A 26781-nucleotide genomic window follows, 5' to 3' on the forward strand; every position below is an offset into this window, starting at 1 on the left:
ATAAATCTTAAGTGTATACTTTTCTGTAAATGGTTAATTTTTTTGAGATAGGGTTTCTCCATAGCTTTGGACTCTGTCTAAGCCTGTCCTGGAACTAGCTCCTGTAGACCAAGCTGGCCTTGAACTCACAGAGATCCACCTGCCTCTCCCTCCAGAGCGCTGGGATTAAAGTCGTGCGCCACCTCTGGCTAGTGGTTGATTATTGCTAAATTGCTTGTATATCAGATATATGAAGCTTGTATATGATAAAAATACAAAATACTGCAAAATAAAATACAGATGCTACAATTTAACAAAACAAAACTTATATAAGTAAGACTTTGTTGATGTTTCACCTCCAGTTAATCACAGGTAGAATATCTCTTTTGATGTCTACTTTTAATTGTAAAATTATAACAAGTATAATAGGCCAATAATGTATATGCAAAAAATGAATTTCCTATTGTAATCTTTATTTTGCCACAGGTTGTATAGTATGGATTTAAAAAGAATCAACTATGTTCAGGGCATTGAAATACCATGGTAAATTTCGTGTCTGTAAAGCAATTTAACTTATCAAGTAGTTACTTTAGACATCCTTTAGAAACTGGAACATTCACATGGTAATTTCTTACCAGTTTTAAGACAGCATCGTTCACTCGTGAATAAAATTACATTTTATTATGTTTGAAAATATGTCTCTTGCTTCACTTTTTCTGATTCTGTCTTTTTCTTAGGGTATGTATATTAAATCCACATATGATGGCCTCCATGTAATTACTGGAACCACAGAAAATGTAAGTATTAAAACATTTCCAATTTGAGTATTTATGTGTTTCACATGATTGAGGTTAAATGTTGGTTCCAAGAACACATCTAAAAATACTTATTAAATTAGTAGATTCTGGATGCATTGGCATTTCACTCATTTTATTTACTCTAGAATAGTGGCTTAGAGAAATTCCTATGCTTTCCTTTTTAAGCCAGAGAATTATCTTTGTTAAGTACTTTCTGGTTCATGCCAGGTTATTATGACAGCTAAAATAATCTACTTCCATCGTCAATTAGTTGAGTTATCTTAAGAAACTAAAGTGACGTGAGAAACGTCCCATCAGTCAGGCTGTTGGATACTTGCAGCATAATTCACCTCAATGAAATAGAGGCGTAGCTGAATGGTTTTAACAGTGAGATTCGTCCATTAGTCTACTTTGAGAGCTTGCTAGAAATTTAAATTCAAAGCTTCTATCACAGACCCAGAATCCTAGGAACATCCTTCCTTTATGAAAAGATTCTAACAGGTGTTCTGACTATAAATTGGAAAAGATTATCACAACATACTAGGTTGTAAAATTCAAATGAGCAAGGATAGTGCACACAGAAATGTATAGCTATGCTCTGAAAAGAGAAATATAAATGCATTAAATCAGTCATTAACATGATTAGCATAATAGAAATTGAATAATAAAAAGTCATTAATTAGCCCATATTTCTCTTTTCTTTCATAAACAGGTTAGGAACTTTGATTTTGTTCTTATTTTCTTTTAGAAATTCAGACAAATTGAATGTTTATGCTGTGTTTCTTTAAAGAATACTGTGGTAGAATTAAGTTAATTTCAGTTATCATTTGTCTCAGTGTTTTATCAATATTTTCTTCTTTGAAATCACCATTTTCTGTAGTTAATTCACCTATTAACTCTAATTATTATTGATTTAACTTCTTTTCTTGGTTTCTTGTTGAAAGTGAAACATCAATGAAAATCAGTAAAATATGCGTTGTGAATTATTTCATATTTGAACTTGAGTAGGACATTAAGCACTACACGTTTGCTATCCTTCTCTAATTTCCTGTGCACTCATTAGATCATTCCTGCACTCCCTGCTCATTTAACAAGCCCACTGCATCTGTGCTGTGATCCAGGAAAGGCACTGAGCATTGGAAGGATATATATGATAAACTAGTTTTGTTTTCCTTGAGAAGTACAAAGTATGTAGGGCTCAACTATGTGAGCAAGTGTTACTATTTACTTGATACATGAAGGAAAAATGTAATAAGTATTGTCAAGTTGGAGCCCTAGAACCAATGCACTTGAGGTTTTCTGCTGAATTCCATAGCCATGGCATGACCTGTGGATGCCCTCCCTCTCCCCTACTACACACATACTAAATAAATGCAAAAATAAAAGGTTTAAAGGGCGTGTAAAATGGATCAGTGGGTAAAGGCACTTGGTATACAGCATGATGATCAATTTTCTGTCCCCGGAAGCTACATAGTAGAAGAAAATAACTGACACCCCAGATTTGTTCTCTGATTGCTACACATGCCACCGAGACACATGCTTGCCCTTATACAAATTAAATAGATATATTTTAGGAAGGAAGAATAAGGTGGTGAAGCAATTTGACATCAACTACCTGATGTCCACCTGTGGCCTAGATACACACACACACAAACAAACACAAACATAAAGCAAAAACACAGAATAACCAAAAATGACTTTTAAAAAACATTCCATTCCTGGGACTCAAAAGTAGTGTTTTATTCTCTGGATTCTTTCACCATATTATTTTTCTTTTCTGTTTTTAATAGATACTACTGAGTAATATCAGAGTACAAGCAAATAATTTTAATAGATTAATATGTTTTATTATTCTATATAGACAGTACACAAGGGTGTATTGCCATATAAAGATTTATGAATTGTTAATAGGTAGTTAACTAGAAAATAAGACTAAAATCTATTTATAAGACCTGGAGAAAAAAAATTCTATCACAAATCTCATTTAGTTTCTTTTATACATCTTAATACAAATATTAAATTGCTATGTTGGTTTTATTTATTTTTGTTTTTAATTTCATATTAAGGAAATAAAGTATTGAAATTATGTATTATAGACATGTTGATATTTTGTTTTATTTAGTGTAGTTTGCCAACCAATCGTATTATAGTATCTGAAATAGAACAGCATGCTCTTGTAATTAGACACGTGGAGAGAATGTTACATAATACAGTCTTGACCTAAGTGCTGCTTGTGTTTGAATTTTCTGTTCTGTGTTATTTAGGGTTGATTTTATTAATAGTGAAATAAATTAGCAAATTGATTATCTGACTTCAAAGTTTAATGATAATTATATGCATATATTTGAAAATAATGATTTGTTTACATTACTGAGGTTTATTTATATAAATGGGAAGGACACAAGTAAAAGTCAGATAATTGTGAAATATACATATATATATATTTTGCATTTTTTATTGAAAATATTTTTTCATCCAGTATATTCTGATCACCATTTCCCTCCCTCATCTCCTCTCCTTCCCACGTCCCCATGCTTCCAACGCTTCCAACTCCACACCTCTGTTTCTCTCTTAGTGCTTTTTATTTCTTCTATATTTCTTAATTTGCCTGTTTGAAATATATTTTCAATCAAGTTGCCTAGTAGTGGTTAGCAGGGTTTTCTAGATTGTTTGCCAAGCTTAGTAGCAATTATTATTGTCTTTTAATGCTTTCAGAAAGATGTTATTGTTTTCCAATATAGATAATCTCTGTATGACTTTCTTTTTGTTTCAAGACTGTAGCTTTTTGTTTCAAGACTGTAGCTTTTAGTTCCTGTCCTGGAACTAGCTCTTATAGACCAGGCTGGCCTTGAACTCATAGAGATCCACCTGCCTCTGCCCCTGAGTGCTGGGATTAAAGGCGTGCGCCACCATCGCCCAGCTGACTTTCATTTATTTTGTCAGAATGCAAACTGTATGTTAGCTATGAGTAAACACATTATATATAATAATTACTTAAAAGTTATGATTTTATTTTTAAATCTAATTAAAGAGGTGGATTGCTGTGATGTTCCCAGAGAAAGAAAAAAGCTGATAAACCTTGTGTTATCATTTCTTTTATGTTAAATTCAGTCACCTGCAGATCGATGCAAGAAAATCCATGCTGGTGATGAAGTGATTCAAGTTAATCATCAGACTGTGGTATGTATAATTACCTTAAGAGTCAGTGGGAGAAACTAATTTAAAGATTTGCGAAAACTTTAAAATGATACCAGTGAAATTAAAGGCCAGTATTTTAATAAAAGATAATTGAAGAACTTTAAAAAACGTAACTGAGTAATTACTCTTCCAAATTGTTTTATGGAATGTAAGACATGGATTTTTGAAAAATGAGGAAATATTGTGGTTATAAATTTGACATTTTCTGGTATAACTTAAAATATTTTCATTTTTATAAATCTGTGAATTAGCTACTAGATAAAGTTAATGGTTATATATGCATTTATTTATCTGTTGTAACATTGACTTATTCATTAATATGTAGAGAATTTGGTCATAATTTAAATGCACATTTTAATAAAAATTATAATTCTCAGTAGCTGATTTGGCTCTTAGTTTTCCAAGAGTAACTATAGGTTTAGTTCTAAAAATAATATGCTAAATTAAATAAGTACACAAAGCTTTCTTGCTCGATGAGGCTCACCGATCTGTTCAGAGAAATATGAATGCCAGTGGCATGTAATGCCTATCTCAGATGTGATAGATTATCAAAGATATGGAAATAAATAGTATTGATTGCTGTTTATTTTATATGTCTCAAATGGTACACTTTATTCACCCTCTTTGGCAAACATTAGGTCTGTTGTCAAAATTTGAAAATAAAATTTTCTTAGATTATCATTTTAATAATCATTTTTGAAAATATGGGAATTTAAGAAATAAATATCCTGCATATAGTTTAGTAACGTTAGAGTGGGTAATTCTTTCTTGTTCATACCATTGAGTTAAATTTGCTTCTACGTGCCCTAAAGAAAGAAGAAAATTTGGGAAGACTGTTTTTTCTTGAGGGAAGTTTAGAACACCTCCAAATGATCATGAAAGTTAAAAATGTTTCTCAGTGAGTTCATTATCTACCTGATATAAAAGTGGATAGACTCTTTTAAAAATGTGATGTGTTAGTGTGTGGCTGGTACTGAACAACAGGGTGCTGGCTGGGAATGCACAAGGGCTTTCTGCCCTATGACATCATTTTCTCATTAGAGCAAAAGTCCTGATGACATCATTGTCTCATTAGAAAAACAGTTCTTTCCAGTTCTCCTTTTGGAAATTTCTGGACCCATAGTGTGAGAATCTGGGCAAGGGGATAAAGCAATCAACTATTCCAGTACATGAGTAGCTTTTCCTTCTGTTCTGGTCATATTGCTTCCTTCTCTGCAAGAGATTTTAACATGTAGACCCCGTTGCATATTTTCGACATGAGTTTCTACTTGATGAAATTAAAGTTGGAAGTCAGTCTCTAGTGCAAAGGAAGATTGGTTAAAGAGTACTCTTTACGGAACAGATCTGACATTCATGAAATAAATATCAAAGTCTAAAAGTTTACAGATGAACTAATAAAACCTGCACGACATTTAAATGCTGAGAATGTGCATACACATTTTCATCACTGGAATAATTTAAATTTTTTGAAAACTGTATAAAATAAGGATTGGGGAAACTTAGTTCTGGTTTTTGCTCTGAATTGTAATCATGGCTTTAAGTGGCTAATATTACTAAAGTAGCTTACCTTTTGTAGAAACATTAACTGTAAATGAAATTTTAATATGTAACTGTAAACACAAAAATCATGTCACAGTAGTTTTCTGTAGTTTTAAAATCTACTGCAGGTAGTATTGTACAATATAAAAATCTACTCATTTTCTTTATGTAAATTTCATTGAAAAACTATTTTAAATATTCCCATGAGGGTCAATGAAAGATGAATTAATAACAGGAAGTTTTGAATACCAGTGTTTTATTTTTTATTTGTTTATTTTTGGTTTTTCGGGACAGGGTTTCTCTGTTTATTTTTGAAACCTGTTTTGGAACTCATTCTTTAGACCAGGCTGGCCTCGAACTCCCAGAGATCCACCTGCCTTTGCCTCCCAAGAGATGGGATTAAGCGCCACTACTGCCTGGCCCAAATGCCATTGTTTTAAATGGCTGATATGGTTCATATACTTAATAGCAATTGACTTTCTTACCTATCTTACCTCTTCATGTCCAATAGATAATGTATGATTCTCCTATGTTCATATATATATATAGTTACTTGAACAAAACTTGAAGTTACATGTCCATTTTCATGTTGCTATATTCTCCATTGTAAGCTTCTAAACTTTTCACATCAACATACTTCTGTGACTGAGAAACTGGCTTCCAGATAGGAAGAAGAAAAAAAATCATGAACGTCCAAGCAAAGCAGAATGATTCCTATTCATGTCTTCCTTGCCAGTGAAGATCAACTCCTCAAAGGCTGCTGAAAACACCCCAGATTCATATTCTCTCTCTCTCTCTCTCTCTCTCTCTCTCTCTCTCTCTCTCTCTCTCTCTCTCTCTCTCTCTCTCTCTCTCTCTTTCTCCCTCTCTCCCTTTCTCCCCCTCTCTCTCCCTACCTCCCCTCGCTCTCTCTCTTCTTCCCTCCCTCCGTCTTTCTACCACCTTGGCATAATTTGAACCAGCATCTCTGCCCTCATGATGGAGTTTAAACATGTTTTGTACTGATGAAACTGTAGTAATTTTAAAAAAACATCTGGGCCTACCCATAACAAATCTGCTAAATTATAGGTTAATTTTTGTGTGTGTGAGAAAGTGTTCTAAGTATTTCATCTCTACTAAAAGCAGACACTTTCTTTTTAGGCATATCATTTGAAAGAAGGGCATATGTATGGTGATTGAGTATGGCTTTTGGAAAAGTTCCCTCTATTTTGTGTTAACATTAAAACATATCCATTGTGATTGTGAAAGGTTTTCTAGCACTTCTTGAATATTTTGGTAAACATGGTCAAATAGATTTGGTTATAAAAGATACCTAAACAGATTAACCAGGTTGAGATGTCACGAAGATAGACTGCACAAGTAGTGTTGTTGATCACTGATTACTGAGAGATGGAAGATAAGCATTATATGGTAGTGTCTTTTTTACTTTCAAGATGGTGAATATTACTGAGTAAGACCTGGAAGTCATCGTGAAGGGGATGAGGGAAGAGAACAGACTGAGCAACTATTGATTTAACTTGGGAACTTCATTCTAATTCTGGCTGTCCCTCTCTGATTCTCAACATAGCTTTTCATTTCTGGTTGTGGCCTCAACTTTTTGTTCTTAAAGCCTAAAATAAGAGATCATTGTTGAAAGGGGGAGAAGCCAACATAATCAGAATATATTAATGTTCATTCCCTTTTGTCCCTTTTAGCTCTAACCTTTTTCCTGGATATCTTTTAGTGCCATATATATCATGATTCTGTTTAACATTAAATATATTCTAGATAAATTTTGTCCTATATTTTTGGCTTTCCTTTCTAATTCTTTTCCTCTCCTTCACTATGTGCATTTCTGCTCACTTAACTATTTCTCCTCCATTCTTGCCTTGCTCAATTATCATTATTCTTCCCTATTCTATTCTCCCTTTTCAAGGAAAAGCTTATTTATCTTATAATCCCTTAAACTCAAAATATTGAAAACTGAGACCTCAAATAGCAGTGTTTCTGGTATTTCCCATATATTGTTCATATAGTCACAAGATGGTATTAGACTATAGAAATTAATTATATTGGCAATATGTTTAACATATTAATGAGTAAATGGTTCTTATAATAACCTACAAGAACAATATTGGGGGTCTCCAGAATTGGTATTCTGAAACAGAGCACATGAAATAGTATCTTTTAGAAGGGGAAACTCTAAGACATTGAAATTAAACAATGTATCACACATATCAGTTACTCATAATAATGCCTATTGTCTTATATAGTAGTTTATGAGATATTAGGTTTTATGTTATTTTAAATTGAACATCTTCATTAAATTGTGTGCAAACTAGTTTTAATGTATCATTTATTTGGCATAAATTGTATTATTTATTTACACAATCAACTCCTTACTTTATCATCTACCATAATATTTCATTGTCTTTCTGTTATCAAACTAGAATTCAGTATATTAAATCCTTCTATAAAATAAATTAGTTATGTTAATACCTTAATAAAAGTAACTTCCTGTCAACCATTTCTTTTCTTTGCAGACCTCTGTGTCATAATTTGTTACTTTCTTATTTACACAGTTCAAAGTAGCTTCACTGTGAAGAGTGTAATTTATTTCTTAAGTGGTTACTGTAACTCATTTTATTATCAGAATACCTTTTAAGTGCCAAGGTGCAGTTAAATATAATCTAATTTTTTAAATGAATCTTTAAATGACAACTTGTAATTGATTGTTTTGTGTGCTTAAGATTTATCTATTGCCAGATATTCTTTCATATACTCTAGGTTTTTAGTTCAAATGTGTATTTTATTTGCAAATTGGTGTAAGTAACCTCCGTCCTTTCCTACCTTTGAGAAAAAATCAAGAATCTGTCAAATTAACCTCATCTACTCTTTCCTATGAGAAGTAGGTGTAGACAATTACTAAATAGCACTAAACTTTCTGTTAAAATTATTACATATAAGAATAATACTGGAGAATACCATGTCATAGAAAATTCCATAGACGATAACATTAATTGTAAATCAGGATATTTATCCCTAGTATTCAGTATCATTAATAAAATTCTGATTAGCATTGGAGCTAAAATTTTATATATTGTTATCCATCGTTTCTTATTTACTTTTTCTTTCACACTATCCTGTTCTAAATTTTATTCTTCATAGTAAGAAGGAAGAGGTTTTTGAAATTAGAATATATGGTGTGTACAGTTTACTGTACCCACTGAAAGCTGCTATTGAGTTAGCATTTTTGTGTTGGTTGTCAGAATTTTGATAAAATGAGTTTTAATGACAATTTCTAAAATGTGGAAATCTTAAACTAAAACCTTTTATTAATAAATATTTAGAATGATATCTAGTTAACTATACATGTGCATATATGCACGTGGTTTATCTTGTAATATGAACATATTGCAATATTTAGAAGTATTTTTATAGCCATAACTTTGTTGAAGTGTCTGCTTATAAATGGCATCTTAAAAATTATTCAAAGCGGCTATACATTTTTATGTCTGTTACTTTTTTAATACTAAGGTTTGAATTGTCTTTTTTGTGTGTGTGACTTAGGCTCCAACATTGAGTTAACCTGATATTTTTCGAAGTATGGATATTTTTTCAGAATCAATAAGCAAGAAATTTAGATTTTAATATAATGAGGTATTAATTCATTCCATAACATTGGTAGCTTGGAACATTTTCTTTTTTTCTTATTTTAAAATAGATATATTTTCAGTGTATCTTGAAGACTAGAACTGAAGTATAGAAAGGACTGGCTGAAACAATAATTTCAAATACATGTACACATAATACATTTGTGAATTTTTAACTCATAAAGATATTTTTATAAAATTTATTTTAAATTCTGTATTATTGCGATCTTTTTAAAATATGCAAGTGCTTTTTAAAGGACTAATGTATACTATATAATCAGAGGTTTGTCCCACATTTTTGCCTTGTGCTATGATGTGATTGCCTTCTTTTTTCCCTAGCAATACCTTTCAGAATAAATTAATTTTATAACTTGGAGAAATCAAAGGATATCATGAATGGTGCCAAACTGAAAAAAAGATTGACTATAATTTAGTTTTTATTGATCATATAAATGAGTACTATGGAGCCTTCAAAATAAACTTTTGGCCTTAAGAGATTGCATTACCAAATGCCATATTGAAATGAGAAAAGGAAATGACAGCTGTGTGTACAAGATACTGACCTATGCCCACAGCTTTGGAATCGTATTACCAATGCAGAGATGGTAGTGACACAGAGGGCACACCTAATATCAGTGACTGTTTACAGAAATAGGAATGCTGCATGATTCATTAAAGGGAAAAACCATGATGATGGCTGTTTCTTCATGTAGATTCCAGATGGGTTAATCAAGATGCAAGCCTCAGAACTTCTGGATGACTGATGAATGGACTCTAGGGGGAAAATGTAATTCCTGAGATTGCTGAAATTGCCTTGCTTTATTTCCTCCCTCTAACTATCTTGGCAATAAGAAATTGTTATTGCTTAGAAATTTGCCTTTTAATTACTTAACACTCAGATCAGGACACACATTGTGTGTGTGTGTGTATATATGATATATATATATATGTATATATATCTTATATACAACACTTTAAAATTTATGTGGAAATATTAAATATTGACGATATATACATTCAAATGATGAATTAATTCAGCATGTTCTAAGTTTCACATTTAAATTAAGCCACATGGAAACAGAAGCCCTTTAAAAATAGCTACATATGCCTTGACATTCACGTTGTACTGAAGAATTGCCTTTTAGCATTTTTGAGGATATAAAATGAAGAGTTATTCAATAAACATAAAACTAGAGACGTTTCCCCTAATGAAAATGAAATATTGAATTGCCATATTCACTTTTTCAAATATTTGTTTTTTATCTTACCCCAAGACTATCTTTTCCAATGATCTGTGTAAATATTAATACTAAGGTTTTCTTTAGGATGGATAAAACTTAGAATGTCTCAGTCTGCTCCGAATTACCTTTCAAAGTTATTTTATGGTAGAACTTAAAATCACTTATATAGATTTTGTTAAATCAACATATAAACATTAGTTTATCTTTCGATCATGAATAATTTCTTACTTCTCTTCAAGGAATGAATGGTTGTATGAAAGTAAGTTTATAGTATCTCCAAATGCTTAAGATTGTAGGATTTTCATTCACATTTTGTGAGAAATAGAGTAAAGGTAAATTGTGTGCATGAGAGTACTCTAGACCTAGTTCTAGAATCTTTGAAAGACAGGATATGTCAGAGTTTAATACTTCTGAAATGTTACTTACTATAGCATTTCCTCTATGGAGCTTGTTTAGCTAAAAAAAAAAAAAAAAAAAAAAAAAAGGAAAGTCACTGGCACAAAATATTCATTGATTAGATTAGATCCTTAGTAACTTTATAGTAACTCTAAGAAACAGAATATTATAATAAATACCTCACTTCAAAAATCTTTAGCAAAGGTTGAGAGTGTTTATCCATAATGCGATCATTTGTGCATTGCCTCTGGCCTCCTCAGTGCTTTCAGTGAGAAAGGGAGACATCTCAGTGTGGAGTAACTTCTGTAGTTTCTTTGAGGTTCTAAGAAAGGGTATCATTTATACATTACCACTGGGGAGCTAAGAATGTGAGTATGCACACACATATGTAAATATTGATGATGAAACTCATTTTTATGAAAAGCAATATTTTTTAAACTATTTTAAGAAATATCCTACTTTCCTTCCTGTGGATATAAAGATGATCTCTGTAACTCCACATATAGCCACAAAAAAGGAAAATCTCCAAATTGAGATGATAGTTTTAAAAATCTGATGTTTATGAATGTTTGTAAGTTTTACTACTTGGGTCCAAAGTGTAATGTCTGTCATTTCATAATTTGGTTAAATAATTCACCAGGTGTTTGGAAAACCAATAGACCAGGGAATGTCATAAAAGACAACTTCTTCCCTCTATGTGCCCAAAGGAATGAAAATCTCTTGTCTCTACTGCACTGACCCAAAGGACCTTGTGTTCTCAGTCCAGAATCTCCCAACTTATGTTTCCTCTTACCCAGGAACACCTGCTTCAGCCTGACAAATACACTTAAAAGCCCCCCTCCACAAGAAACCAGAACTTCTGGCTTCTGACCTTCAGAACCTTAGTGACTTTCTTGGGAAATTTTAATCTTGTGTTACATAAAATACATCTTGATATATGTGTTAAGGTTTGGTTATAAGTTAGTGAGTGATAAAATTACTTGTTTAATGGGAAGGATAGCATTAGTTCAACATGTGTGAAAAGTGTTATCTTGAATTAATAAGAAAATATACTATGTAAGACAAATAAGATAATTTTGAAAGGTTATTCTAATTGTAAAATATTTTAGGACAAGTAAAAATTTTGTTCACTGTTCTATTATGTGCCATAATCACATTGTAATTTAAAACACAGTATTTTATATTTATTTACAGGGAACATTGTATTGCTCCTTTGAGGGTAAATACTATCTATAATAGCTTTGATGTCACATATATTTTTAGAGGGAAGGTCACTTAACATTTATTTAACATAGCAAACTTCAAGTGCATTTAACAAAAATGTTAATGCTACATTTTGATTTTACATCGATACTAAAGCCATTTTGTAGTTTCAGAGAGTATTTTGTTGTCACTGAAACATTTAGTTCTCATATTATCATCTCATCACATCAGTCAAATTAACATATACTGATTGTCTATTTTTGGAAAGCATATTATTTATTGAAGGGTATATCTAAACATGAAACTGTTTTTACTCAGAAGCCAGTGTTGTGATGGTAAGTAGTGAAAGATAGCAAGGGAAAATTATACTAATGAGGCGCAGTATTGCAAGATTCACGTGAAGAAAGTAGGGCTGTGCTTGTAAAAAGAGGCAATAGGAGTCTGGCGGTGGTGGCGCACGCCTTTTATCCCAGCACTCGGGAGGCAGCAGCAGGCAGATCTCTCAGTTCCAGGACAGGCTCCAAAGCTACAGAGAAACTCTGTCTCAAAAAATCAAAAAGAGGGAGGCATTATGATGGATATTGCAAGCAAATGAGCCTTTATGAATAGGTAAGATTTTAGATTTTCGAAGTGACAGAAAAAGGACAAGCAGAGGGACAAGCACTTCAGCAATGACACAGCTATAAACAAACCATGCTGTTTGAAGGAAAAACTGCTCACTACTTAACCAACTCTTAATATTTTTGATTTCAAAAGCCTCTAAATGGCCTGCTTCTTTCTCCTGCCTCCTTATCTTTCCCTTGCTCTGTCATCCACCCTCTCTAAACTGTTGAAAGTTATTCAGACTTATAATTTCTTGCACAGATTTCTTTACCTATTGAATTTCTGTGAGTCTTTCACTCCAAACCCATAAGATTTCAGTTTAGACTAATTGGAAACCTTCCCCCAAACCCAAGGATGGAATAGGCTGGGTTGCCCCCTTTTTGCAGGGTGGGAGGGTTCTACTATAGCTTGTAGTTGTTCCTTCATTTTAATCTAAATGTTTACCTGTTCATCTATTTCTGTGCTCATTACGTTATTTAATGATCAACAGATTATGTTGCATTCACTGTTATAATCATACTCTAGGGTCTCAATAAATACTAATTTGAGTTACTATCTCCAGTCTAAAATTATATAAAATATTGTAGGCATTGGCAAGTCATTACCTTCAGTAAGTTCATCATTTATTGTAGCAGTTTTCAAAGTATGACTCCCAGACTAAGAGCAAGTAGTATCAGCATTGTATGGAAACTTGGATTTAGAAAGCAAAGCAAATTATTAGGCTCCTACCCCAGAACTACTACTGGATCTTAATCTCTGAAGTAAAACCTAGCAGTCTTATCGCTGAAAACAAGCCTTTATTTATTTAGTATAAACTCATGTTTGAGAGCCATATTTAAGAGAAGAAGAGCTGTAATTTGGGGAAATTTAAAAGCTTTGAAAGGAAGAAAACATTCACACATAGTGATACTGTGGAGATGTAAAAGACTAGAAGATGAAAGGTAGGTTATGACTCAGTTTGAATCTAATAAGTACCCTGTCTAGACGAAAAGTAAAGAAATGTTCATTGCTAGGAAATTTTCATGATGCACCTGCAGATAAAATGGGGTAAATATCCATAGGCGAATCCAAACTTAATAAAATTATATGGAAGTTATTGGTAGTTGTGGTAAATGAAATAAAAAAGGGGAGATAATATATTTGTGTTGTAGAATACTGATTTCATTTGAGATGCCAGAGATATTTGAATGAAGATATTGAGCTATAACTGAACAGACATGAATATAAACTCTTGTCTCTGCCATTTAATTTGTAATGTTGTTCCCAACCAGTCACTTTTTCCATTTTATTGCATGTAATGTTATCTTAACACTTGCTTCTTTGAGCTGCTATAAGAAAGAAATAGAAATTAAAATAATTTCATATAAATATAAAGAACCTACTTCAATATACTATTGGTATGTGATTATTTGGTAGATATTAGCACCACAGTTAGAGTATGTGACAGAAGCACTTAATAGGAAACAGAAAAGGTTTGAAAGATTTGAGAGTCATATGCAGGAGATTGCTAATGGAAACTATTAACAGAGAAGGGATTATTGTAACAAGACAACATGAAATATTATCTCATACAGACACCGAGAAGAAAGGACAAGGAGGCAAAGATTTAGCAGGACCATATATGTCTGCACACGTTGATCTGTCCTTATCTTTTATTAAAACTGTAATATCTTGTGACTTTGGAAGCTCTGTCACCATTTGAACTACTAAATTATTGAAACAGTTCTTGATGTTGAGCTCACTGTTTCACAAATCAAGCAATTATTTTTATATAGCTTGATTTAATAGTGATTTTTCCATGTTTATTCATAGCCTAGTATCTCTAATTCCTATTCTTTGATTCCTTCCAATATTGGTGGCTTATACTGTTATTATTGGTAGACCTTAGGATGTCTTCACTTCTTTAAGCTTCCTGTGTCTCTTACTACATGAGAACTCAGAAGGCAGTGGAAAGAATGCCATTATTTTTTATATATTGCTGATAAGTATTTACATGATTTCTATAATTTAAATCTTTCACACTTGATATTTTAAAGCTAGCCAGAAACATAAATTAGAAATTGGAAAGTTAATTTTGTAAAACTGATTAACTTTCATTTGTGTGGTTTAGCTCTTTTGACATTTGGACACGTAGATTTAGCTAGCTCTTTGCATGGGGGATCCCAAACCTCTTCGAACTGTAACACACATACATGCCTCATTATATCACACCTTCTGACCATGTTCTATTATCTGTCAACGACAAGTATCTCAATAAGATAAAGGGTAATAAATCGATTTCAAGAATTCTTTGTACCTCATTATGTGACGGTAAGAATATGATGATACCACAGCACCATATCTGGAAATCATTTTGCCTGAAGTTGTAAGAATACATCACATTTGCTAATACATTGAAGACAATTGTTAAGTATGACAACATAAAACAATAGGAACTAAAGATATTAAATAATTTGAAATTATCTACATTAATAATTTCAAAAGAGGACCGAGGAAATAAGAAACATTCAAATGATAAAGTCATCACATCCAATTAGCATTCTTCTATGTCTATTACTCATCAGGCCTCATTTCCATTTCAGAATTGGTATGTGAAATGAACCTAATGATTAAGAGCTGTGTCTACTGAAAATTAGTCACGGAATAAAATTTCAGTGTAGTTCTTATGGAACACACATGTTTAATAAACTTATATTCCTTTTTATTAGTCATCTAAAATGCAATGCTCAGAGATTTCATTTCCCATTTCTATTGATATTTTAGTATAGTTGCCTTTCTAATTCTGTGCATGAAGTAGACTTTTTTCGATAGTAAGCTTTTCTCATTAGCTCTTGAAATTCATATTGTCCTAATTAAAATACTATTTGTAGATTAAAACCTTGTTTTTATTGTTTTTAATTTTTTTAAAATGTTTATTGGTAAAATTTAAAGAAATAAAAAGTGGAATGTAGAAAGTATATTATTCTCCTTAATGTAGTCATCATTAATGATATTACATTCATTCTACCTTCCATAGCTATATCCATTTTTAACAAAAATGGTATTTTTACCACCATGAGACTTACTTTGTTCCACACACAATTTTATATCCCCTTGTAGTGACTATTTAAATAATTTAAAATATTTGTTTAATTGTACAGTGTTACATATTTACCCTGGCATTTCCTTGTGATAATGAAAATAGAATTTGAGAGGCAAACTATTTACTACATATGATTCTTAATTTATATTTGTTTGCTTTTGATAAAACCAGTGATATCATCATGTTAAATGATAGTAGTCAGTTTGGTTAAAATAAAGTCAAGTTATATACTCAAATATTTGACTATTAAATAACATTCAGATAAAATTAAAGTATATTCAAGTTAACTTTGTTGCCAGAAACAATTTCACTTTCTTGTGGACAAGTAATTCTATTTTTAATTATTTACTTAAAAGTATACAGAAATTATAACAGAAAAGGACAAGTTAAATTGAACTGTACATTTCACAGAAAAGCATGCAACTTTAAAAGTCTTCAGCTAAACCCAGCTTGGTCATTTGCTTAGAATCCAACTACATGGGAAGCAGAGACAAGAAGATCATCAAAATTTCATAAGTTTAAAGCCACCCAGCACTATATAGCAAGACCCAATGTCAAAAATAAATAAGCATATAAATGTATTAACTATCCATAGTGATTATACAGGGTAAAATATGATGAAATACATGAATACAAATAAATGTGCAGTAAATTGTTGAAAACTATCAGTTCTTGGTTGCTTGTTTTAATTAGTAATTAATTTACTAATTTAGGTATGATTATTATTGATAAGTTGTTTATAAGTTTTGTATGAAGAATTTGTCTTCCCTCAAATTTATAATTCAATATTAGGTTTCATTTTGCGGCAAGAGTATGAATGAATGCCCAGATTCACATTCACTTATTTTGCCTGTTAACTTGTACAAACAGCTATCCAGACATGAGCTGTCAGAGGGATATCAGATATCAGAATGGATCTAATATATATAACCATCTCCTCTTATAGAAAACAGGAAGCATTGGGCTGGTTTCCTAATAGAAACTGATCTGTATTAATCTTCTTTTCAAAAGCTGCACCCTCTTATTTATCACAGTGACCATTTTGGTCCATAGCAAGCTATTCGAGATTTTGAGCACTGAAGCTCCTTTGTATCGTTGTTCTCCTTTCTTTTCTTTGCTCACTTCATCTGTGGTTGAATTTATCTGTTAGAGGAAATTCAATAAATATATCAAATATCTACCATTAAACTACAATGGATACATTCCAGATTAATTTCTAATAGTCTCTTTCAATCTTTGCATCATTTGGTGGAAGTTCTTATTTTTTCCAGTTGAGTAATATCTTCTAGACAAAAACTTGATGAAGAGCGCACAAAAGACATCTGTCTACTTTGAGTGCCTAAAAGAAACTACATGACTCTTTAGAACATTTGCTGAATTATTTTTGCAATCTAGCTTAAATTTTGACTCCACTAGACTTAAGATAAAAGGTTCTTTTTAAGTTTTTAATATTAATATGAAATATATTTTTAAAAATGAATAATACAGTAATTGATTTTTAATGTTTCTTTTAAACTATCTGTTTTAACTAGCCAGTTCTGGAACCTTAATTACTTGATACTGTATCACTAATCCATTTTAAAAGCAAACTAACAAAAGTTCTATGTTTAAAATTTTTAAAGATGATTAGTGAAATAATTTAACATGAATATTCACTAAGCCAGTTTTCAAATCATTTACTATTTGCCTTAATTGTTCTGAGCTGATATTTAAATAAAACAGCTTCATTAAATTTAGCACACAAATATTAAGTTTCTAGGGTTATTTGAACACATTTGCAGTAGATGCTGCACTGAAGTAACATTCCCATGTCATTTTTAAATCTATCTTTATACCATGATAAAAGGTTTATTTCATTGATGCTGCTGCCCTTGCATCAGAATGTTTCCTTGGTGTGTCTGTACCTGCTATTGGTAGCACAATATCAGTCTAACTTAAAGACAGTTGCAGTCACGTGTCTCTAAAAGATGGTGATGAGAAAGCATGTGGTGTGGTTTGTTAGCTCAGGACATTGCCAACTCATTATTTTCTGGCATGTGGACTTTTAAATTGTACTTGTGAAGAGCTTTGGCCAAGACCTCGCAGCTAAGCAGTATCAACGGTGATAGAATTTCTTTATATTCCAAATCACTTGAATGGCAAGATATGTTTTAGTCTCCACTTTGATATGGTAAATGTCCATTATGTTGTCTCATAATTATATGGACTCTAATGCAATAATATGGTTAATAATTCAAACATAAAACTTCTCTCTTGAATATATATCTCCTGAAAATAGGTAGGCGGATACTCCGATTATGTGATTTCTTTTTTACTAATCTTATTAAAGGGGGAGAACATTAAGTCTTCGAGTACTGTACCTCAATTTTATTGTAATGATTTTGCTGGTTACCAGGTGGGGTGGCAGTTGAAAAATTTGGTGAATGCACTACGAGAGGACCCGAGTGGTGTTATCTTAACTTTGAAAAAGCGACCTCAGAGCATGCTTACCTCAGCACCAGCTTTACTGAAAAATATGAGATGGAAGCCCCTTGCTCTGCAGGTAATAAAGCTTAATCATAAGTCATACACCATCATGTTAGCCATAGATTATCGCAGTAATGCTTCGTTTCTGTGCCTCATCTCAGCAGCATATGAATTAATCTTGTATGCTTTTGAAAATTTGTTTGTGAAATTATCTCTTCACTGCTTGTCCTTATAGGCTTAATTTTGATGGAATTTGAGAGAATCACTAAAACCTAAGTGATAACACTAATTTAATTAGAAACCTAAAGCATAATTCTAAAACTTCACAAGTTAATCCACGCCAAAATATGGAGAGGGGAAAAAATGAAGAGGTTAACTTTTTGTGATAGAATCTTGAATATTATAGGTTAGAATCACATCCACTTCTGGAAGAAGCTAGCAGATAGTTTAAAGAGTTACTTTAAATCAGGAAATAAATTTGTAACTTATAAAGAGTAGAAATTTAATTTTCAAATTAGCAATTAAAAATTAACTAGTGTATTCCTCGTTATAGCTCATTTTTCACTTGTCCACCCCCTGCAGCAGAAAAACCAGGGAGAGTGTTACATTAGAAGTTTTGCGGTTTTCTTCATTATGAAATTTTACTATAAAATGTTAATTTGAGTGGTAATAAAGCATATAAGAGTTATTAAAAATATATAAAATATTGTTATTGCACAAAGACAGGAAATCAATACATTTTTATTTCAATCAGGATATAATCCTTAAACATATAATTGAATTTTTTCACCAATCTTCACTTTGTTAAAGTAGTAGAGTGTTACCTTTTTCTAGAAATCTAGTTGATTTTTTTTTTAGTTTCCCATCTAATGTAGAATACTGATGATTTCTCATATTAGAAAGAAAAGCTTCGTTATTGTCTCTGCTATGTAAGATTTAGTAATTTTTCTACTAGTGCCCTTTACAAGCAACAGTTTTTTCTAGTAAGTTTTCCATTAAACAGCTCTTATAAATATAATTGTTTTCATTCTTTTAAACTTTACCACTTAGCAGCCTTAAAGTTGGCATATTTAGATAATATTAAAAGACATAAAATGTTACAATGTTAACATTTTTAATGCAAAACTTTTTCTAATTTTCAAATGAATAAATGTAGATTGCATTAGTATTTCTAAATGCATTTGACTTACAATATTTATACCAAAATATCTAATGATTGTTAACGTTCTGAGGCTGTTTGCTTCATCTGGAATTTTGTATTGTCTATGCCAATGATCTTTTTTCAAAGTTTAAAGGAGTAGGAACACTGGAGAAGAGCCTCACACTTTCAGCTATAAATAGCTGGAAAAATCACTACTTGTGTGCAGTTTTTTATAAAGGGACCTGAACACCAAAAGAGCTCCTAGTTCTTGTTGTTCCACGTACTTTGAAGTAGTCTGATTAGAAAATCACTTAGTCATTTATTTCATTGTTAGATCTTTTTCCAGTAGTATGAACTGAAGTGGAAAATGAATGTTATAGCAATTAACACTTTTATATAAAAAGTAAAATGATCAAAAAACTAGTATTTTATATCTTATACATGCACATGACATATTTTCTTCAAAGTTACAGGGCAAAGATCTTTTAAAATTAATTCCATCATTTTGTACAATATAATTATGACATATTTTAAGGTACTGTTTTAGGTCTATTCTTATATAGCTATACATAAGCATTATCAAATCATTAATTATATTTATTTCTCACTACCTACCAATATATGCTGAATATTTTTATATTTATCTTTTCATAATACTAAAATCTGGGGGGTGGATAATTTAAATAAGCACATATGTATATACCATATATCACAAATGTGTAAGTTTGCTATTTACCCCAGTAAGAATTACCTAAAATGAATTCCCAATGTTCACCATCTCTAGATAAGTAAGCCTGTTAGTGAAAACAAAATTACTTTTAACATCTTTGAAAATAGCTTCAAAATTGACTTTTGCAAAGCAGAAGGAAAATAATTGGTTTTTTAATAATTAAATTCTTCTAGCAGTGCTAAACCAAATTCTTGAGTGTAAGATGGATGTGTTCTGTACGTATACAGTGGCACCACCACCATATGGTCCTGCAGCCTGTTTCAGGATTGGATATTATACCATTAGAATCAAGTTCTTTCATGAACTTAGGCTTTAGCCTGTACTTAAATCAATTCCACTTAGTGGAAACGTAGTGGCTTAGTGGAAACTACCTGATGAGAATTTTTATAGAATATAGATTTGAGAACAAGAAAATGGGGAAACACGTAAAAATTTTAAAATCTAGAGTTTGAATGCAGACTGTCCTAGAAAAGAAGAGTCAAATAATAAGATGAGGTTTGATGGCAATTGTGGATTGCTTCATACCTTTATCTGAGATATTTTTTCTTCCTAGTTCCTGAGAACGAGCCTCAGCTGCGAACCATAAGTACTAATGCAGTAACAGTCCTCTAGGTAGACACAAGCATCATCATTGTTTTCTTAATTCTGGTGTCTATACAAATCACCTGAAACTAGAATGCCTATTAATTCACTTATATATAAATCATCAAAATGCAAACTTGAAGTTTGAGTTATGTTGGTTATTTTTATCAAGTATGCCAGTAATTTAGCAGGAATTACTTTAATTAAAAGCTATACAAAGAATCTGTGAAATTTATTTAAATCAGCATTTCTAGTTCATTTGCTAATTACCAGGCTTAACTTACCTATTAACTTTTTTCAAATAAATATTGCAATTGACTTTACATGGAGGTCAAAAATAGTGCATACATCTTTTTCAAACCAATTATTTTAAACAAAAATGGTAATAATTTTATTTATACAAATAAAATGTCATATATATCCTAAAGTATTTATTTCTAAACTGTTTCAAATAGGGCTACTCAATATTAATTAACTGCAATGAGCGATTTTGATTTGGAATTTCTTTGGAAATCATAGCCAAATAAGCAAAAGCATACAATTCAACTTCATGCTCACAGAGAAATTTCATCAGCACATTTCATGAAATCTGGCAGTTCTTTTGATAAAATTCTATTTTCTCAAACTTTTGATGATAGACCTGAAGGACGTAAAGATCGCTTAATTAGATACAATGACCAAATTTAATTACATCTGAAAAACTGAGTTCTGTTATCATCTGTGTACTTTCATAAGTAGCAGAGATGTCTGTCTTTGAGATACAATCATTTCTTCTAAGAAGGTACACGGGGTATCTTGCCTTCTGAGAGCTGCTTTCAAATCATCTTAGTGGCACTCTGCTAATTTCCAGGATGTGGATAAGCATGGTGATTGCATATAGTCACATTCATCTATCAGTGAAATAAATTTCAGGGAGTGCTGAATAGGTCACAAGTATATGTTTAGATGGTTTGGGTACTAAATTAGGATGCATTGCAGCAAGAATATATGGTCAGTCATTTTCTTCTTACAAGAGATGTATCGATGAATTAGCTGGACGCTGCCAAGAAATCTTAAATCATCACTGGGAGTCATTGAATTTTTAAAATTGTTAAAGAACCCAGCTTTTGGTGAAGAAAAACATCTCAGGTCAATCAGTGCTAGAGTTCAAAATCTGATTTAGATATTGTTCAAGACATTTCATATGAATTAAGATAAAGCTATATGAATAGTATTATATTCCTAAATTATTTTCTACTCCATAAATCTCATATATTGATGTCATAATTATTAGTATTGGCTTGTTACTTTGTACTTAAATTTTATTGTTTAATTAACCTTGATGGCAATTTACAGGATATTTAAGTGATTTGAGCAGAAAGGAAGTAGTCAACAGTAGTCAATTTTGTATACCAATTGTCATAACGACTATAGAATGGTGATCACATTCATTTTAAAAAGTGCATACAAATATAAATGGTTAAAGTAATTGTGTAAAAGTCAAAGCAGGAGCAGCAACAAAATTTATTTCAGTATCCAAAATGCAAGTTGATGTTATTAAACAAATATTAGTGAAAGACAATTTGTATGTTTCTGAGAGTTGTTTTGAAAACATATTGTAAAGAAAATGTTTTATATGGAGTATAACACTACAAAATAATTTTAACTAAAAATGTAATTGGGCTGGCTGGACAACAGTAGTATTTCTGTGTTTTACATGCTCATATTAGGAAATAACTGCAAGCAGCTGTCATATCAATTATAATTCATCAGTGTTCAAACAATAAAATAAAAAAAATCTAAGTAACATTTGCGGATTTCAGCCAAATGCTTTTACAATTTTAACTCTGACTACAAATAATAAGCTATGATGTGAAGTGAGCCGTTTTTAAACAGTTGACAATTGAGTTAAGCTATGCTTTTCCGAGATTTTAAAATGTAAAGGGTTTCAAGTAAAACCTCAAATTCAAATGTAGTTTCTTCAGTGAATATTCCATAATGTTGTTAACTATATTTTGGAATACATAACTTCAATTTTAATATTATCATTTAATTATGCATATAATATTGAGCAGCACAAAATTACATACACTAGTCTTATTATCAGTACGATGATTTGATGGAAAAAGCTATTTTGTAATATGACTCCAAAGGCTTTTTATTATATATTGTATAAGAACATACATATTTTGGTGTCCATATATCTGTGTTATTTAATTTCAAGGATCTAAGGTCTCCTGATCATATTCATGGTCTAAAAGAAAATGTTTTCTTTATAGTCTAGTAAGAACAACAGAAAATTTATCTGCATATAAGAAGTACAAATATTTTATATTAATAAATCTGTATTCGAGCAGAAGCAGTGAAACTGAGGAAGAATTTTTAAACAATGCAATTATTTTGCTGATGTTCTTTTCAAATATAATTTCTCACTTAGGAAAAGCTTGGCCAGGTAAAAAGTACACATTATTTTTTAAAATTATATCTAGAATTCTTTATATGGTCATGAAATGTACAAAATTATATGCAAATTCTTGTTTCCAAACCCAGAATACATTTTCTCTGGAGCATTTGTTGGAATGATCAAGGAAATAATTGTTAATATAAAGTAATATTCTGATACTAAATGAAGCCAGTACTGGGAATTTAGTAAGAATGAGCCTGAACTGTGTAAGGACTTAAAGACTGTCCTGTGCTAGAAAATTGAGGTATTGTGATCAACTGGAATCTGTGATTATTTCTAAGAATAAAGAAAATGAATGGCTAGGTTATATACTTAATGTAATCATTTGTATCTTAGTTGATATTTTTACCCCTGAAAGGGAAAACAAGTTTTTGTGTGAATTTGACATAAGTGTATTTTGGAACTAAATACTATTACAGTGTATAACATTGAAATATTGGGGTTGCCTCTATGTCATTGAGTTCACTGAAGACTTTTATATCTCTAACTTCGCTGGATCATTTACTGAGGGCCAACTTAATTAAAATATGCTTGCCAAGGATTTGGAAGTATAAAATATTTCAAGTAAAACTTAAAATTCAAATTACTTTCTTAAGTGTAGACATTCTTTTTTAATAATCTTTACCAGAGACATTTCATATATACTGATATATTTAAATATAGAGATTTCATATATGTTTATAATATATATATTAGCTCTTTGCAGATGTGCTATTTGTGATATTAAAATTGGGAAATACAAAGACAAAAACACTTGGTCTATCAAATAAATATAAAGTAATGATTCACTTAATCTCTTATAAAAGTTAAACATTTTCTTTGACAATTACAATCCTCCATCAGTATGTAAACTGATCAGTCATATGTTATTTCTGAAGTCTTCACTCATACTTAGGAGAAAGATTTGTACCGTATTATATTTTAGAGAATGTCTTTAAGATATTTATATGGTGTAAACTGGCACAGAAATGCATATATAAGTTCTAAGTAGATTTCTGAATCCTGATGACAATAGCAAGTGCTTGTTAAGCTTCTAAATGTACATTTAAAGAGATGCATATGACTTTGAACATAAAAAGATAAATGGCAGTGTTCTACAATAATTTATCAGACTTGATTTACAAGAGTAAGGTACACACATGCACACACATACACACACAAATGATCTTCTGTGTGAGAGTGCTGTTCAGTTGATGGAAGAGCTTTATGTTGTAAGAACCATACTGGATGTTATGACAAGGTCCTAAATAAAATCATTTGGATGGGAATTCAAAATGGATCTAAATCACACTTGATTACATACCATAGTGCCATGTTATATTGAAGCCTTACAACAATATGCAGTCTTAAAACAATACTCTTAATTAATGATAGTAGTTTTTCCCGTGCACATTTTAATAAACATGTTAAAGTTGTGAAAGAAAAATAGCATTATTATTTTTGCTTAAAATGCCAGTCTTTCTTATTACCATTATAACTGTTACAATGATGCTATGTTAGAAAAAATAATGATTTTATAGTAAATGTTTCTAGGATAAGAGAAGCTATAGTTTAGTTTTATTAAATTCTCTTACTTGAAAATTTTTACTCAAAGAATATACCTATTAAAATTTGATTTGAATTCAGAAAGATCATTAGTTTTTAATTGGGGGACAATAAATTTGTGATTTTCCATGTAATTTCACACTAATAGCAGATGTTTTTTGTTTTTGTTCATTTGTTTTTTGCTTGTTACAATTAAGAATTTCTCAATGATTGATTTCATCTTAATTTCATCATTTATTCTATGCTTTACACTGTTATTGTTTTCCTAAAGTTTCTTAATGATTTCAGAATTCTTTCAATCATTTAATTTTATACTATTTTAATTCTTGTCAATTCAGTGTTTTTAATGTTAGGACACAGTTTATTTTTTCATTGCCAATGTCAAAGTTGATTTTTTAATTTGATACTTAATATTTTCTTTGTATCGCTGCTTAGCTTGATAATAATAGCACAAATAGTACACAAAAATAATTGTCTGTATATTGATTATTTACTATATGTGCTTTAATTGCTGTAGAACATACTGATAAGCCAGATCACACCCACACAATAAACCCATTAAAACACTTCTTCTGATTTACCTATCAATAAAATAAACACCCAGTTGAACTCAGGAACAGAATTGAATAATTATTCTTTTGTTCTGTAAAAACAAGTTGAATTTTTTAAAAAGCAGTTCAATTAATTGGATCAGGGTAACATAATCAAACCTGACATCTATTTGAACATTTTAAACTTTTTTTCTTATATTAATCTTCCAATATACTGATTCACTTTTACTGATCACATTAATAGCAACTTCTTGTTGAAAATAGAAAAGTACAAATACAGGAATTTGTAGGAAGTTGGCATTGCTAATCCTTAAATCTCCTAGAAAGGAAATGTATGCAGAAGAAAATATTCTGCTAGGCTTTACCTCATGCTTAAGACATATTTAAATATCCTTGTAAAAATTAATACAGTTCCGTTTTTCTTTCCTTGTTTTTTGTGGAGTGGAAAGAAAAAAGTATGTACTAAACCAACAAAACTTCTATATATCACCAAGGGAATGGAGAAACATCTTCAAACTGCAATTAGCAACCTTAAAATAGAGAAAAAAAGAATAAAAAATTGAGTCAGATTGCTTTTTATGACAAGCTTGTGTTATTAGAAAGTGGTTTAAGTTCACATAAAGTGAGATATTTTAACATACCATATTAGTACATTAAAAAGCATACTAAATATTCATTTGTCTTCCATAATAAATTGATTTTAAAATATTGGAAATTAATATGATGTGTAATAAGGTTTTCTTTTACTTCATGTTTATTATCATCTGTATTTAGAGCTAAAAGATAACTACAGAATAAAAAAGTATAAGCAGTCATATTGTAGTAAATATAAGTAAGTGTGTGTGTGTGCATGTGTATGTATCACTGAATCTTTCATTCAAATATTATCGAGGCATGAAACACAATTTTAGAATTTTCATTTAATATCATTGAGCTTCATGGCATTCATCAGTACAAACGACTCTTCCAGTCATCTACATCTCAAGAGTTTCTCATTGCCAAGAATTTTTTTTTCTATAGGACAGGAATAGATTAACTGGATTCTATTCCAAAAAAAATTATATTGTCAGACAGAGAAGTTTTTATTGCATACTGTCACAATGTATTAATTAATTAATGTGTAAAGTTTCTGACCATTGTAAGTCATCATATATGGTAGAAAATTAAATTTTATACATGATCATTCCTTTTTCCTGTCTCTCTTTCTTTAAGTTTGATTTCACATACATTTAAACTTAACCACCATTTTGGCAGGAAGTGTGATTTCAAGCTATTAAGGGGAGCTGTGTAATGAGGAAGGTCAAAATCATTAACTGATTCCCAAATTATGTAGCATATCCCAGTGACCTACACTGTAATCTCCATTGTATTCATGCCTGACTTTCAAACAATTTTTGGTTATCTGTATGAAAGTAATGCTACAGTGCAAAATAGTTGTAAGATGCATTTATTTGAGTTTCCAGCAATGCATGTTGAAGTAGTAGAATTGTGAGTCTATCACCTACATATGCCAGTTGTGTTTCATACAGGCTAAAATAGCACCATTTTGTCATACAAAGATGCAATTCATTTTGTGGTCATTATCATCATGTTTGAGACTGCACTGAGATATTTATTTTAATGTTAATTGTATGTATACTTAATCAGTAAGAT

The 26781-nt window shown here is 31.0% G+C and overlaps 1 protein-coding gene across 5 annotated transcripts in view; it reads left to right on the forward strand.

Annotated features, from left to right (window-relative positions):
• Positions 1–26781, forward strand: part of Cnksr2 (connector enhancer of kinase suppressor of Ras 2) — a 224482-nt gene that overhangs the window by 97040 nt on the left and 100661 nt on the right. For 3 of the 5 annotated variants that reach the window (XM_057758962.1, XM_057758961.1, XM_057758966.1), the window contains exons 7-9: positions 717–776; positions 3888–3956; positions 18066–18212. In XM_057758962.1, the coding sequence (XP_057614945.1) occupies positions 717–776; positions 3888–3956; positions 18066–18212 (276 nt within the window). The remainder of the gene's footprint in view (positions 1–716; positions 777–3887; positions 3957–18065; positions 18213–26781) is intronic. The other 2 variants (XM_057758965.1, XM_057758963.1) reach the window with 1 other exon arrangement.

The sequence above is a fragment of the Chionomys nivalis genome, chromosome X (assembly GCF_950005125.1).
Source record: "Chionomys nivalis chromosome X, mChiNiv1.1, whole genome shotgun sequence".
NCBI classification, from domain to species: Eukaryota; Metazoa; Chordata; class Mammalia; order Rodentia; family Cricetidae; genus Chionomys; species Chionomys nivalis.